At 39.8% G+C, this 15,216-nt stretch overlaps 1 protein-coding gene across 2 annotated transcripts in view; it reads left to right on the forward strand.

The window, feature by feature from the left end:
• The first annotated feature begins 5,450 nt into the window (after positions 1-5,450).
• LOC128694844 (uncharacterized) overlaps positions 5,451-15,216 on the forward strand; it is a 91,636-nt gene continuing 81,870 nt past the window's right edge. For both annotated transcript variants that reach the window (XM_070094291.1, XM_070094290.1), the window contains exon 1: positions 5,451-5,592. In XM_070094291.1, the coding sequence (XP_069950392.1) occupies positions 5,532-5,592 (61 nt within the window). In that variant the 5' untranslated portion in view covers positions 5,451-5,531. The remainder of the gene's footprint in view (positions 5,593-15,216) is intronic.

Raw genomic sequence — 15,216 nt, forward strand, 5'->3', positions numbered from 1 at the left:
TCAAGACACGCCAAGGGCTGGACTCCTTCACCGCTATAGCTACCCCACCCTTAAATTTTAAAGGACTGCTAACATACATTCGGTAGCCTTTTAACCGTAACTCTCGCCCAAACTTATAATTGTGTTCTTGTATGAAACATACATCCACAGCATACCTGCGCAAGAACCACTCCATCCACACACACTTAACCTCTGCCCGCAGGCCATTTACATTGATGGTAACACACTTGAATTCACAAAAGGAGGTTTTCCTCTATGTTTGTGGGTCTTTCCTGTTCCCACACGTACATTACACTGACCTTCTTTGACCTTTGACTTCCCACGGCCCCCCTCACCCCCCCCGTGCCCTACCTATATGCTGGGCACTTGCCACAACCCCGTCTGCAAGAGGCGCCTCAGCCACTTTCGACCATAATTTCTTCCCTGGACCCTGTCCCGGTGTCAGGACCTCCTCCATATCCAACACTCCTGCCGTCCGTTTGCGGGAGCCACCTTCCACACACATCTCCTCACCAGATGAAGCCTCCTGGTGGACTTCCACCACCACCTCATGCAACCGTGTCATTGTAGTTACGTCCAGGTCCCCCATATTTGGCGAATCATCCTTCATCACTTCTTGACACTCCGGTGGAACGTCTGGGCCATTTTCTGTCCCATCCAAGAGATCGTGTAGCACGTTCTCCAGCAAACTTTCCTGTGACAACTCCACAGGCTCCGTAGGCCCCACAGATGGCATGGGCACTTTTGTAGTGTCCACCGACAGGGTGGCACACGCCATAGATCGCGTTTCCTCTTGTTGTACTTCCTCACTCCAAAGCTTAGGTCCTTGTCCAGTCGAGGGACCAGTCCCCAGATCGAAGGCCTCGGTTCTTAGGACCACAGGAGAAGGTTCCTGGATACGGACAACCAGGCGTCTGGAGCACTGAGCAGCCATATGGTCATATGAGTTGCATAACCTGCATGTCTTCCGTTGGCCTGCATAGTGAACAAAAACTTGGGTCCTGTAGAGTTCCAGATAAACGTACGATGGAATCGGCTGTTTTAATGTCATCTTGAGGGTGCAGGAGCCTTCTGGGAGCCCCTCATATGGGCCCTCCCTCCACACTCCCTAGGTCGCTGCATGTACCGTGCCGTATCTACCAAAAGCTTTCCGAATGTCATACTCCTCCGCCTCGAAAGGCACGTTCCTTACTTTGACCCAGGTGACGTATGTGGAGACGTCATGCAGGCATACCTCTACGGCTGAATTCACCGCCATTTTCCTCTCTTGAAAAGCTTCCACAATCTTGGAGTAAAAGCCAGCATTTGCGAATTTTACAAAAATCCTCGACATCCCATTGAGAACCACACCATATAATTCCTCAGTGGGGATGCCGTAGACGTTGCTAATAATGGTAGGCAACAAGACATGCATCGTTGCACCACTGAGAGAGCCACGAATGAATTCAACACAGACCGTGTTTACTCTTCTACCCTGACGCTCCGCCATCTTGCATACTGTAGTACACGGTTCGCCACCAGGTGTAAGCAGGAGCGAACGAACGAACGAACAAGTTCAGGTAAGATCCCAATGGGATGAGCTGGGAAGACGGGACAGACGAAGAATAGCGAAGGAGAGGAGTGTTCCTAGTTGTAGAAATAGAGCCAGGGCTTAACCCAGCAGCTGAGACGATCGTGGGATAGAGCTGGAGATAACAGGACTTGGCTGAGAATGTGGACGACGTGGGCAAGCTGTGCAGGCTGCATCATGGTGGTTGATCTGTAGATCTGGTCGGCGACTGGTTGCTGGAGATCGGCGGGAAGCGGGATGGAGAGGGAGGCATGCTTCAATATGAATGGTTAAGTATGCAGAGAGGAGAGAGGATCAGCATTGATTGGTGGATAACACTTCATATCTGCGTTTTGTTAGTTTTTCGTTCCTGTCGTAGAGCCATTTTGAAGTCTTTTGAAAGCAGGTTTCGATAATAAACTAAGTTTGAGCAGACTTTTGCTGTCTTTTTCTAAGTCTGCAATTAGGGCAGTTTCAGTGTGGGGATCGCATCCAGGAGCAACAATGTACTTGATACTACCATGGTGCATGGAATAGATGACCTGAGGTGCATATAGCGACGGGGTGTGAGGGTTATATGCATAGAAGGTGAGGGGTTCAGTTGGTCTAAATATTGTTTCCTCTTCCATTTCTTCAGGTCTTCGAGTATCTTGAGGTGGATTTTCAGGAGGAAGTGTCTTAGCTTTCTTGGCTTTTGGTGGTTGAGTTGGAGATGAAGCAGGTGGTTCGTTAGTAGTAGCAGAAGAGGTGGAAGACTCAGGTAATTGGCCCACAGCGGTGGTGATGTTGGAAGTCGCTGATTGGTTGTTTCTTGGAGATGGAATTTCAGGTGTTGTGATGTTGCCTAATTCTTTGGTGAGCTTGATGATGTCGGCAGATGGTGGAGAGTCTGGGAAAGTAAAGTTTGGCATGTTGTTCAATCGGAAGAGCTCGTTAATAACAGTGTTGAAGGAGCCTGGTAACGCCATATTATGCATGTGTGCATATAGCATACAGTAATGAATTTTCGTAGGTTCATAAGCTGATGGAGTAGTGGTGGAGGGTTGGGTAGCTTTTAAAAGTTTTGTTGTGTCGGCCTGGAGTTTGGTGATGGCAGCATAAGTAGGTGACTTGGAAGGTGTCTTCTTCTGTTCTGCTTCTTGACTTTTTTTTCAGAATTTCACGACGAGTGGGGCACTTTGCAACGAGAGTATGGTGATTGTTTTTGCAGTTGAGACACTTAAGTGGGGCAGTAGAAGTACAAGTCTTGGAATCGTGGCCCTCAGACCCGCAGGTAGAGCAGAACTTTTTGTCTTTTGTGGGGCAGTCTTTTGTAGAGTGTAGGTAAGAGTAGCAACTCCAACACTGGGTAATGTGATGGTACCGCTCATCTTCAATATGACTGGAGTTAATGAAGTAATAGTATATGGCCAGGCCTTCAGCCATAGCTTGGGCAGCCATTGTCACATCAGTAAAAGTGATTTTCAGCATGGACGAGGCAGTAGGAATCTTGGTGATGCTTTCAACTGTAGCCCAGGGATTTCGTTCTTCTATGGAAGTCTTAGGTCTTCAACAGGTTGTATGGTAATCAGTTTGTCAAGTCTCTTCAAGAAGACAGTCCTCTTAGCCCGTAAGGCAGGAGAGGACATGACTTTGAAGCCACGGTCTGATAGAGTGGACAAAGCGGAGGTCAGTAGTTTTTCAGCTTCGACATCTTCACAGACAATAATGAAGGCTTCGTGGAGTGAGAGGATGGTATTAATCTTGACCTGTAGACCCCTGATTACCACAGCATGGGCAAGCATGGTGGAGTCATTGATAGTACCACTGGATGGTATTATCTTGACTGTTGGAGAAGCTCATCTTGGGACGACGACGTATATATCGGAGGAGCAGGCTCAGCAAGCGTCCTCTCAGACCGCAGGTTGAGAGATGAATGACGTATTCTTAACATTAAATCTTTACAGATTATGGTATTAAGGCTAGGTGACTACATTATAATTTGTGAGTTCAGCAATGTGAATGCTTTTGTTTTAGCACAATACAAAGTGTCTATATTGGAGTATCATAGGCAAACTAATGACTAATATTAACAAAACTTTAATTCCTAACATAGATTTAATTGCGTATATATATATATATATATATATATATATATATATATATATATATATATATATATATATATATATATATATATATATATATATATATATAGAGAGTGAAAGATACAGGCAACTGTGTGTATAAAGGTTGTTGTCTACCCACTTAGTGAGGCTCCCACATAATGAGGTGATCATCAACTAAATTAACTGCAAGTAAGACTCAGTAGTGCTATACTCAGCGTCTTACCGCTACACTTGACACCATCACCACAGTTACATCTTGCCATATGATATTACTTCCGCAACATTAATTTATATACGGGAAGTTGAAATGTTATTTGGTTATGAGTATTATACAGAGTTTCTCACAGTAAGTGGCTGACCCATCCATTTACTGGGCTCACTTAAAGAAAACCACTTGGCAGTATCATAACCCCAATGGAAATAACTCACTTTGTCTGACTTTCTTGTGTTGCTATATATGATAATTTATGTAACTAGTTATGTGTACCTATACCTGAATAAACTTACTTAACAGTAGAGAAAAAACACTGTTTACCTCACTAAATCATTCGCTAACTTTTCTGGTGTGTATAATTTGTATATAAAAATTGGACATTTATTAAGTTTATTTAGGCACAGGTATACATAAGTACAATTATCATACATAGTGTAAATTACCTACGATAACCCAAAAATGTCAGATACAGTGACTTATTTCCACTGGGGTCGTAGATTATTTAGGGTGTCCCATAGCTCAATCACTAGCACACTCAGCTCACACACGGAGGTCCAGGGTTTGAATCTCCTCCGGTACGGCTGGAAAACATTAGGGACTTGATTCCATAAGACATCTGCTGTCCTTGTTCACCCATCAGTTCAAAATGGGTACCTGGGTGTTAGTGGACTGGTGTGGGTCGCATCCTGGGACAAAACTGACCTAATTTACCCGAAATGTTCAGCATAACAAGTGGCTTTCTGTTTAGTAGTATGTCACTGATGTCAGCTAGGACTGTATACCTTGTACTTGTAGTAAATAATTATAATAATAATAATAATAATAATAATAATAATAATTATTATTATTATTATTATTATTATTATTATTATTATTATTATTATTATTATGAGCGTCAAGGATGCAATAATGGAGCACTGTACTCATCTAACTGTGGTTGCAGGGGTTGAGTCACAGGTCCTGTGAGCCAAGACAATTCAACCTATTACCTGCAGACAGAAGTGTTGCTGTAACAAGAGTAGAAGTTTTCAAGGAGAAACTGGATTGCTACCTGGAGGTGGGGATGGCTCTAAGAGCCAGAAGCAACAGACTGGATAAACATGCAGTCAACATAAAAGCCTGGTGCTGGGCCTGGCCATGATGGTAGAAGCTCATAACAACCTGTTACAGATATATCACAATTACAGGGAGATAATGTTAAGCAATCCAACGTGAATTTTAGCAGTTACGTAAGTTTTTCAACATTTCTTTACAGAGATACTGGAATTGCTTGTATACAGGGGTGTACCGTTTTGGACGGCAAATCTCGTATAGATTCAGTTGACTATACATTATCAATCAAGAATACTGTACTTATTCTCTAATACAGATTACAATAAACATCCAACTTATATACAGTGAGAGATACATAAAATGTGTTGCATACCAAATGGGGTTCTATAAAGTAGTTTATATATGTTAATCACACTAATTTTATAACATACTGTATTTCACTTTATAGAAATAAAATTTTTGTGTTAGTTAGACATTATATATAGTTATGCTAAAGTGTAGCGCAGTAGTGTAGCATAACATGTAAGATAGAGAAAGGCAACATCAGAGTTCAGTCAGTGAGCGGCTGCAGTAACAAGTGGGTGTACGACTGTCTACATAATACATCATGGCAACGCATTTCACAAGCCTTCTGGCAGTTGCAGTGCTTTTTAGCACGTTGCATAATGGTAGGCACACCACAAAGTTTATTTAAAATTCATTGAATTGGGAACCAATATGTAACCTTTTATTTCTGCTCGTCCTTGGTATTTAAGAAACTTTGTGTATATATTTTACTTGTTTTTTTTCTTCCCTTCAGTTGTGGTATTTTGGATACAATTGACGTTAGTTATAAATACGTAGGTATATAATAAAGTAGTGTGTGGGAAGGAAGTGAAGGTGTGGCTAGCCAAGGTCGAGATATTTAAGGCAAGTGTCATATCCTCTTGATGGCTTCAATTTCCACCAACTGACGTCTTTCTTACTAATTCATTGTTACTCAGAATTTAACCTCGTTTAAAAATATTTGGATACGGTTTTGTATCTCACCTATGGAATTTGTGCATGGGGCTCAACAACAATTAACCATCTCAGACCACTAATTACCCAACAAAAGGCTGCAGTTAGAATGATAACAAATTCTCACTACAGGCAGCACACTCCACCAATATTCAATACACTAAACCTACTCACCATACAAAACATCCATACTTATTACTGCACCTATTACATACATAGAACACTTAACTCTGATATTAACCCTCCCCTCAAACATCTCCTTGCCAACCTCAACAGAACACATGACCATAACACAAGGCACAGATCACTCTTTGATGTTCCTCGTGTCCATCTCACACTATGCAAAAACTCAATGCACATAAAAGGCCCTAAAATCTGGAATTCATTACCTGTAAATATAAAAGAAACACAACCTGTTTATAAATTCAAGTCTCTTCTCAAAGATTACTTACTCACCCAAAACCAAATAAATACTGAATAACTGAACATTATAAATTGTATATCTTAAATGTTTCTCACAATTATATCACATAAATGTTAAACCTAAAACCCAATCTAACTTTATTATTTTTTAAATACACTACCTAACAGAATCACTACCTAACTGAATGCAACCATATGACCTGTCTTTGTAATACTCACTTGTGCTTTATAGTTATCTGTTTACATTAATGTTTTATCACTGATTTCATCATTGCTTAGTAGCAGCGCTGTATAGTCCTTGTGGCTTAGTGCTTCTTTTTGATTATAATAATAATAATAATCATTGCTTAGTTAATCTTAAGTTAATTTTAAGCCAGCCCGTAATGCTATGCATAGTATAAGTGGCTTTGGCATACTGCTCTTATCTGTATTTTTTTTTTTTTTTTGTACCTCTGTATGTGTGCACAAATTGGAAATAAATAAATAAATAAATAAATAAAAGGACACAGGTGCAACTAATGTGACATTTTTATTGTGGCAACGTTTCGCTCTCCAGGGGCTTTGTCAAGCCCTGGAGAGAGAAACGTTACCACAATAAAAATGTCACATTAGTTGCACTTGTCCTTTTACTTTACATATTGTCGGTAATTCTACCAACTTTATTACTATATAATTTCTCCTACTAGCTAATAACGTTAACAGTTGATATCCCATGTGGGTTTAGCGCTTACTTTTGTTAGTAATAACAGCTGAAATAAAAATTTAAATAAAAAAAAAAAATGAAGTTGTGTACATAGTTATTTCCATATTCTGCTGAAGGTCATAATGTTTGGTGTGTTATACGACTGCATCATACAAAGGTACTATGTATAATACTGTTATGTTGTGCTAGGGCTACACATTACTTAAGAACATAAGAAAGAAGGAACACTGCAGCAGGCCTGCTGGCCCATGCGAGGCAGGTCCAAGTCTCCTACCAGCTTAAGCCAATGCCCCAACCTAGTCAGGTCAGGTCACATTCAACCAAGGAACACGGCAACTGACCTAGTAGTACAAACTAATCAGGTCCAACTCACACCCACTCATGTATTTATCTAACCTACCTTTAAAACTACACAACATTTTAGCCTCTATAACTGTACTTGGGAGTTTGTTCCACTCATCCACAACTCTGTTACCAAATGGTAGTGCCTTAGACTCATCTGGAGGCCCTGGCTTCAATTACAGCATGAGCGGATACAGTGGGCATCTATCCCCGCGGGTTCTATCCCTGCCCGTGGTATGGTTTGTTTGAAATCGTGTCATTACAATTTCGTGAGTCATGTGGGCATGTTTCCTTACACCTTTTACCTCTTCATGACTCACAGAATCATAACATGATTACAAACAAAACACAGTACAGGAAGGGGCAGATCTACTATGGAAACTAATGAAGCTTAAGCTTCAGGGTCCCTAATACCAGAGGGGCCCCAAAAGTGCCTTCAGTCCACATTGCTTAAAAATTTTGGGTCTACTGTATGAGGTTTTTTTTTTTTAATAGTGCAATTCAATACAGAATAATAAGTAAAAATTAAAAGGTTATTAAAGTATCATGTAGGCTATCCATTGCTGGTTGCGGTGGGGCCCCAATAACAGTTTAGGCTTCAGGGGCCCCAAAAATGTAGGTCCACCACTGGGAATGGGTGGGGTTAGAGCTCATGGCATGTGAGTCATAAAACTGCAGGCCAGTGCGTAAGCCACTGGGCCAGCTGGCTACAATATGATTCATCCATCTAGGTATATTTATACATCACAATGGAAATAAGTGACTATTTTTTTTTGGAGGGGGGGTTATCCTAGGTAATCTACACACATGCTGCTATGTATGATAATTTATGTAACTATTCGTGTACCTGTACCTGAATGAACTTACACCATAGGGAGGTTAGCATGGGCATCACTGTGAACACAAATGCAAGTTTTTGGTGGTGACTTTGAGGGGACTTGAGCTAGAGTTCATATCTTTAGTGATAAGTAGTCAGTAAGCCTTTAAATTAAGTCAGCCCATAATGCCAAGGCATAATAGAGGCTCTCTTTGCACTGCAACCCATCATTGTAAAAATATAGTAATCTTGATGTACTACTTGCAAAGAAATAAACGAATTTGAATACTGGCAGGAGATTCATCTGCAAAAACTTGCATTTGTGGTCACAGTGGGGTCATTGCTAAGCTCCCTACAGTATCATATACCTAGTTGGATGAATTTTATTCTAGTCAGCTGACCCAGTGTCTTGCACACTGGCCTGGAGTTTACAGCTGGCTTGCCATGAGTTCTAACCTCAACCATGCCATGGCCTGCTGCCTCTATTCCATTAGCATTAAGTAGGTACCTGGGTGTGAACTGACTGCTGTGGATCAAGGACCACACTGGAAATAAGTCGCTTTGTCTGACTCATTTTAGGTTATCCTAGATAATTTACACATTACAAGACAATTTTTATTTATTTGCAAGTTTACATTGAGATTCTGTAGTTACAAAAATGAGTTGCAGTGCAAAGAGCCACTATCATGCCACAGCATTATGGGCAAACTAAATTAATGGCTTACAGACTACTAATTACTAGAGAAGTTGATCATACTTTAAGTTGTACATCTGTTTTTATTTACAGCACACAGTAAGTTAACTAGAGTTACAATCTGGGGATATTACATTAGGACAATTTGAAGGTATTTTGTAGGGTGTGTATATCAGTAGTAAATATTTATATTATTTGAATATAATATTGAGCATTAGTGAAAGTAGTTTACGGTATGAGAATGCTACAATATGGTGTAAGGCAGTATAGTTTTGTGCAGGTATTTATACTACAATGTAGCATTAGGTATGAACTTTGGGTATTTAAATTTTGAAGTGTTAAGATTTAGGTAATTGGGAGATCTTAATTTAAGTATTGAATATTTAGTTTAGGGTAAGTAAATGGTTTTTGAGAAGTCTTAAATTGATGTTCAGACTGGGTTTACTGGTAATGAGTTCCAAATTTTTGGGCCCTTTATGTGCATAGTTCTTAGTGTGGTGTGGACACTGGGTACATCAAAAAGTGATCTGTCTCTTGTGTTAAGGTCGTGCATCCTATTAAGGTTGGTGAGAAGTTTGAGTGAAGGGTTTGTTTGAGTGTAGTGTTCTATGTATGTAGTAGGTTCAAGAATAAGTATGGATGTTCTTTACAGTGAGTAGTTTTAGACCTTTGAATATTGGTGGAGTATGCTGTCTGGAGTGGGAATTTATCATTCTGACTTCAGCCTTTTGCTGGGCTATTAGTGGTCTTAGATAATATAACCCTTTCAGGGTCGAAAACTTTTCGGAAAAAAAAAATTATTTTTACTTATGAAATGATAATCTTTTCCCGATCATAATGACACCAAAAGTATGAAATTTGATGGAAAACTTACGGAATTATGCTCGTGAAGTTAGCGGTCTCGCCGATGTTTATGCATCAGTGATTTCGCCACTTTGAGCCCTATTTTCGGCCAATTCCTGTGTACTAGTTGACAAAAATCATATTTATTTTGCTAGAACTTCAATTTTTCTATCGAACGAGTACAAGAAACCACCCATTTACCAATTTCAACTATCCAATAAAGTGGTTAGAAATTGGCAATTTTGCCAATTTCACAAATTTCAGAAGATGCCAATTTCCAAATAGGGTCCAGAATAAACATGACAGACATTCCTGGCACTAAAATAACAAGTTCTCTGTTCATTAGTTATGTCCCCAGGCCCCTCTTATATTTCTTTTGCTTTCCACTTTGAATTTTTATTCTTACAAAAAATAGAAGATTTACTGTTATGCAGACTACTGCATTAGTGTAGAAATGGTATAAATAATATCAGCACACTTGTGAAAGAATATTAGACTCACCAGTTGACGTGTATTGGACGCTTGGCATGATTTGTTTACTTTTGAACTTTGGTAAAAGTCTAACATCTCTGCTACTTTGAGCTCAATTTCAAGGTACTTTTCATTGTGAAACCAATCAAAATCATTTCAATTTCTGTAATATGTCTTCCATTCTATAAAATGAGACCAGGAAAACTAGAATACAACCATAAATACCATACGAAAATACACTGCAAAGTCTCTGTTTTAATCCAAAAACACGGTCAATTTTTTTTTTCTTATTATGCACTGTGCTGCAGGATTTTTTTTATACTGCACACATCGACCACATAGACCCATTCTTTCATATGTAGGCCTGCCAGCTTTCTCACGCTAGATTTGAAGGCGCTAGAATTTAGGCGTTCTAGTACGTCAATGACCCTGATGCGTAAGCCGCACTAGTACATCGAAAACCCTGAAAGGGTTAATGTTGATCCCCATGCACAAATTTCATAGGTGAGATAAGGGTAGATGAGTGAGTGATACAGTGCAAGGAGAGCTGATTGTGGAACAGAATATCGTATCTTTGTTAGTATGCCTATTGTAGAGATTTTTAGAAATTTGTTGTACAGTGGACCCCCAGTATACGATATTAATCTGTTCCTGAGAGCTCATCGTATGCCAAAATTATCGGAAGGCGAATTAATTTTCCCCATAAGAAATAATGGAAATCAAATTAATCTGTGCAAGACACCCAAAAGTACTATGGAAAAAAAAAAGTTTTACCACATGAAATATTAAGTTTAATGCACACGAACTGAAGAAGACATGCACAGTTAGTAGTACTCTACTAACAATAGAATACATGACACTTACCTTTAATGAAGATCTGGTGATGATTGATGGAATGGGAGGAGGGGAGAGTGTCGAAGTTGTTAACGTTTAGAAGGGGAATCTCCTTCCATTAGGACTTGAGGTAGCAAGTCCTTTTCCGGGGTTATTTCCCTTCTTCTTTTAACCCTTTCAGGGTCCGTCCCGTAGATCTACGGCTTTACGTTCAGGGTCCAAACCATAGATCTACGTCATGAGCTCAGCTCACTCTGATAAACTGTGAGTGGTACACTTGGGCCTAGATATGAGAGAATACATCTATGTGGTATGTGTGCACCACATAAAACAAATCCTGCAGCACACTGTGTATAATGAGAGAAAAAAAACTGAAACCACGATTTTCGATTAAAACAGCAACTTTGCAGTGTTTTTTCGTATGTTTTTCATAGTTGTATTTGCAATTTCTTGGTCTCATTTGATAGAATGGAAGACATATTACAGAAATAGAGATGATTTTGATTGGTTTTAGTACTGGAAATGGCTTGAAACTGAGCTCAAAGTAGCGGAAATGTTAAATTTTTTGCCGATGTTCAAGAGTAAACAAACGACCTCACACGTCTAATACACGCCAGCTGGTGGGTCTAGTATACATTCACAAATGTGGTGATGATATTTATACAATTATTACAATATTGCATAACAGTAAATCTTCTATTTTTTGGTGTGAATAAAAATTCATTATGTGAATAAAAAATCAAAATGAGATTTATTTGTAAAGCCTCAAAACATAACTAATGAACCGAGGAAATGTTAGTTTAGTGCCAGGAATACCTACATTGTTTATTCTGGACGCTATTTTGAAATTGGAATATTTTGAACTTTGTGTTAAATTGGCCAAATTACCAATTTCCAATCACTTTATTTTGTAGTTGAAACAGTTGACTTGGCGATTTCTTGTGCTCAATCGATAGAATAGAAGTAATACTAGTGAACTAGCTAAGAATTTGGTCGACTGGAATGATGTAATTGACCTAAAATGGGAGTCAAAGTCGGTAAAATCGCCGATTCATAAACATCGCTGACACATCAAAATTCGCGAGAGCATAATTTCGTCAATTTTCCATCAAATTTCGTACTTTTTGTTTTATTACCTTCACAAAAAGATTCTCTATCATTTCATAAGAAAAAATAACAAATTTTTTTTTGGAAAATTCTTGGACACTGGGGCACCACTTCAGATTTTGGCCTTGGACCCTGAAGGGGTTAATGCCACTAGGACCAGCTTGAGTCACTGGACCTCTGTCACACAACAAATCTGTCCATAGAGCTCTGTACCTCCCGTTTCTTCAATATTTGTCTAAAATGGGCCACAATATTGTCATTGTAATAGTCACCAGCACGGCTTGCAATAGCTGTGTTAGGGTGATTTTCATCCATAAAGGTGTGCAGTTCAACCCACTTTGTACACATTTCCTTAATTTTTGAAGTAGGCAAAATGGATTCCACAACTGGCATAGGCTTCTCAGGGTTAGCCCCAAACCCTTCAAAATCTTTCTTAATTTCCATATTAATTCTCACCCTTTTTACCACAGGGTTGGCACTAGAAGCTTTCTTGGGGCCCATGGTGACTTATTTTGCAGAAACAAGCACCAAAAACACTGTGATAATATGGAATGTACCAAATGTATGCTTAGATGCAAGCACACTGGCTGGCTTGTAAACACTGGCACGCACGGGGCAGTTCAGGCCTCACGTGGACATGTCCTGGAAGAATTGCTTGTGGCGGGTTTTTTAATGAGTGGCGAGGCAAAATTTTTGCGTTAAAATGTATCTAATATCGGATTTAACGTATACCGATGCCATCGAATGTCGGGGGCCCACTGTACGTATAAGGGTCTGCAATTTAAGGCTACTGTCAAGGTTGATTCCTAGGAATTTTCAGTCTGTGTCTTGTGATGGGTGATCCATTTAGCGCTAAGTTAAGTGGAACGTTTGTGACTCTTGTTTCCAAACTGAATGAAATAGGTTTTGTCAGTATTGAGTGTAAGCTTGTTAGTCATCATTCAGGTAGATATTTTCTGCTATTCAGCATTTAACATGTTGGCCAGTATGACTGGGTTTGGGTGAGAGAAGGCGTATGTTGTGTCATCCGCAAATAATATGGGTTTGAGTAGTTGTGATGCATTTGGTAGGTCATTGATGTATATGGTAATTGTAATCACCTTAATTTTAATGTATAACTGTGCCTTACTAGGTCATACTGTCAAGAGGACCATTGGGCATAAGCCAGGCATTAAGGCTTTTCAGATTTATCCTAAGCTACTAACCCTTTAAGTTAATAATCCAAATTAATCTACAGAATTCTCACTGCTGAATGCAGAGTTTAAACAAAATAATTTATGAACTAAAGCAGTGCACAATGTGTATATTGCAAATTTGTCTTGCATAGCACATAAAGGACTCTTCATAAACAGTAGTGGCTGACAGATTAATTGATAATTGGAAAAATATTTTACATAAATACTATGGGACCATCAAGAAGTGTGGTGGCATTATAGACATAAAAACAAAATTAATTGCAATTGTCAGATTAATGTTTATTTTCTGGAACAAAATATTTTCTCTTGCACCGTTTTAGACACCATAGTGTAAGAACTGTTAGGTAAGACACATATGCAACAGTTAGGTATCTTTATTTCGAAACGTTTCGCCTACACAGTAGGCTTCTTCAGTCGAGTACAGAAAAGTTGATAGAAGCGGAAGAAACTTGAAGACGATGTAATCAGTCCATCACCCTTAAAGTTTTGAGGTGGTCAGTCCCTCAGTCTGGAGAAGAGCATTGTTCCGTTGTTTCAGACAACGGAACAATGCTCTTCTCCAGACTGAGGGACTGACCACCTCAAAACTTTAAGGGTGATGGACTGATTACATCGTCTTCAAGTTTCTTCCGCTTCTATCAACTTTTCTGTACTCGACTGAAGAAGCCTACTGTGTAGGCGAAACGTTTCGAAATAAAGATACCTAACTGTTGCATATGTGTCTTACCTAACAATCTGTCGGTATTTTATACCATTTTAATGTTCAGTGTAAGAACTACCTTCAAAATCCATGCACCATTGAAAATATTCCAGTTAATTGATAAATTGCAGACCTAGAGAATATACATACATAGAACCTTTACTGCACATTTAAGTACCATAAAGTGCCTAAATTATTTTACTGGGAACTGTTGAAGGCCCTTGACTTGTAACCCTTGGAATGTTGATAAATTAGACACATGTGCAACTCTTGGGTATCTTTATTGAGGAAACGTTTCGCCACACAGTGGCTTCATCAGTCCATACGTAGGAGAAACTTGAAGAACAGGAGGAGAATGAGGTAATCAGTCCCTCAACCTTGAGTCGATGTGTTCAGTCCATCAATCTTGAATAGAATACGGCATATCAGCGGAGAAGCAGCTTATAAACCGTATGGCAGGAGAGGTGCAGCAGTCATAGGTCGTGTCACATTTGTTCAATGTGGAAGTAGGTCGTGCCCAAGAATTAGGCAAGCGAAGAATTCCTAAGTATTAAGATCCCAAGAAGTTGCAGTGTCTGACAGATTTGTAGATGAATGGTTCAGAGAACCGACATGTTGATAAATTAGACACATGTGATAAATTAGACAAACCCTTGGAATGCAGGCGAGAGAGATACATAATATAGATTTGGAAAATCCTAGAGGGACTAATCCCAAATCTACACCAAAATCACTCCCCATGAAAGCAAAAGATTAAGCAGGCGGTGCAACATCCCATCAATGAAAAGCAGGGGTGCCATGAGTACAGTGAGAGACAACATGGTGTTAGGGGCCCAAGACTGTTCATCTGCCTCCCAGCATGCATAAGGGGAGGATTACCAATAGACCCCTAGCTGTCTTCAAAAGGGAGCTGGACAGACATCTAAGGTCAGTAACAGCCTGGTTGATCAGGCCCTGATCCACCGTGAGGCCTGGCCACAGACTGGGCCGTGGGGGCGTTGACCCCTGAACACTCCAGATATACTCTAGGTATACCTGACCAGCCAGGGTGTGGTTCATATTTTAGCTTGCATATGACCAGCAGTAACAGCCTGGTTGATCAGGCCCTGATCCACCACAGTCTGGTCATGGACTGAGCCACGGGGGCGTTGACCCTTGGAATG

The sequence above is a fragment of the Cherax quadricarinatus genome, chromosome 45, assembly GCF_038502225.1.
Source record: "Cherax quadricarinatus isolate ZL_2023a chromosome 45, ASM3850222v1, whole genome shotgun sequence".
NCBI classification, from domain to species: Eukaryota; Metazoa; Arthropoda; class Malacostraca; order Decapoda; family Parastacidae; genus Cherax; species Cherax quadricarinatus.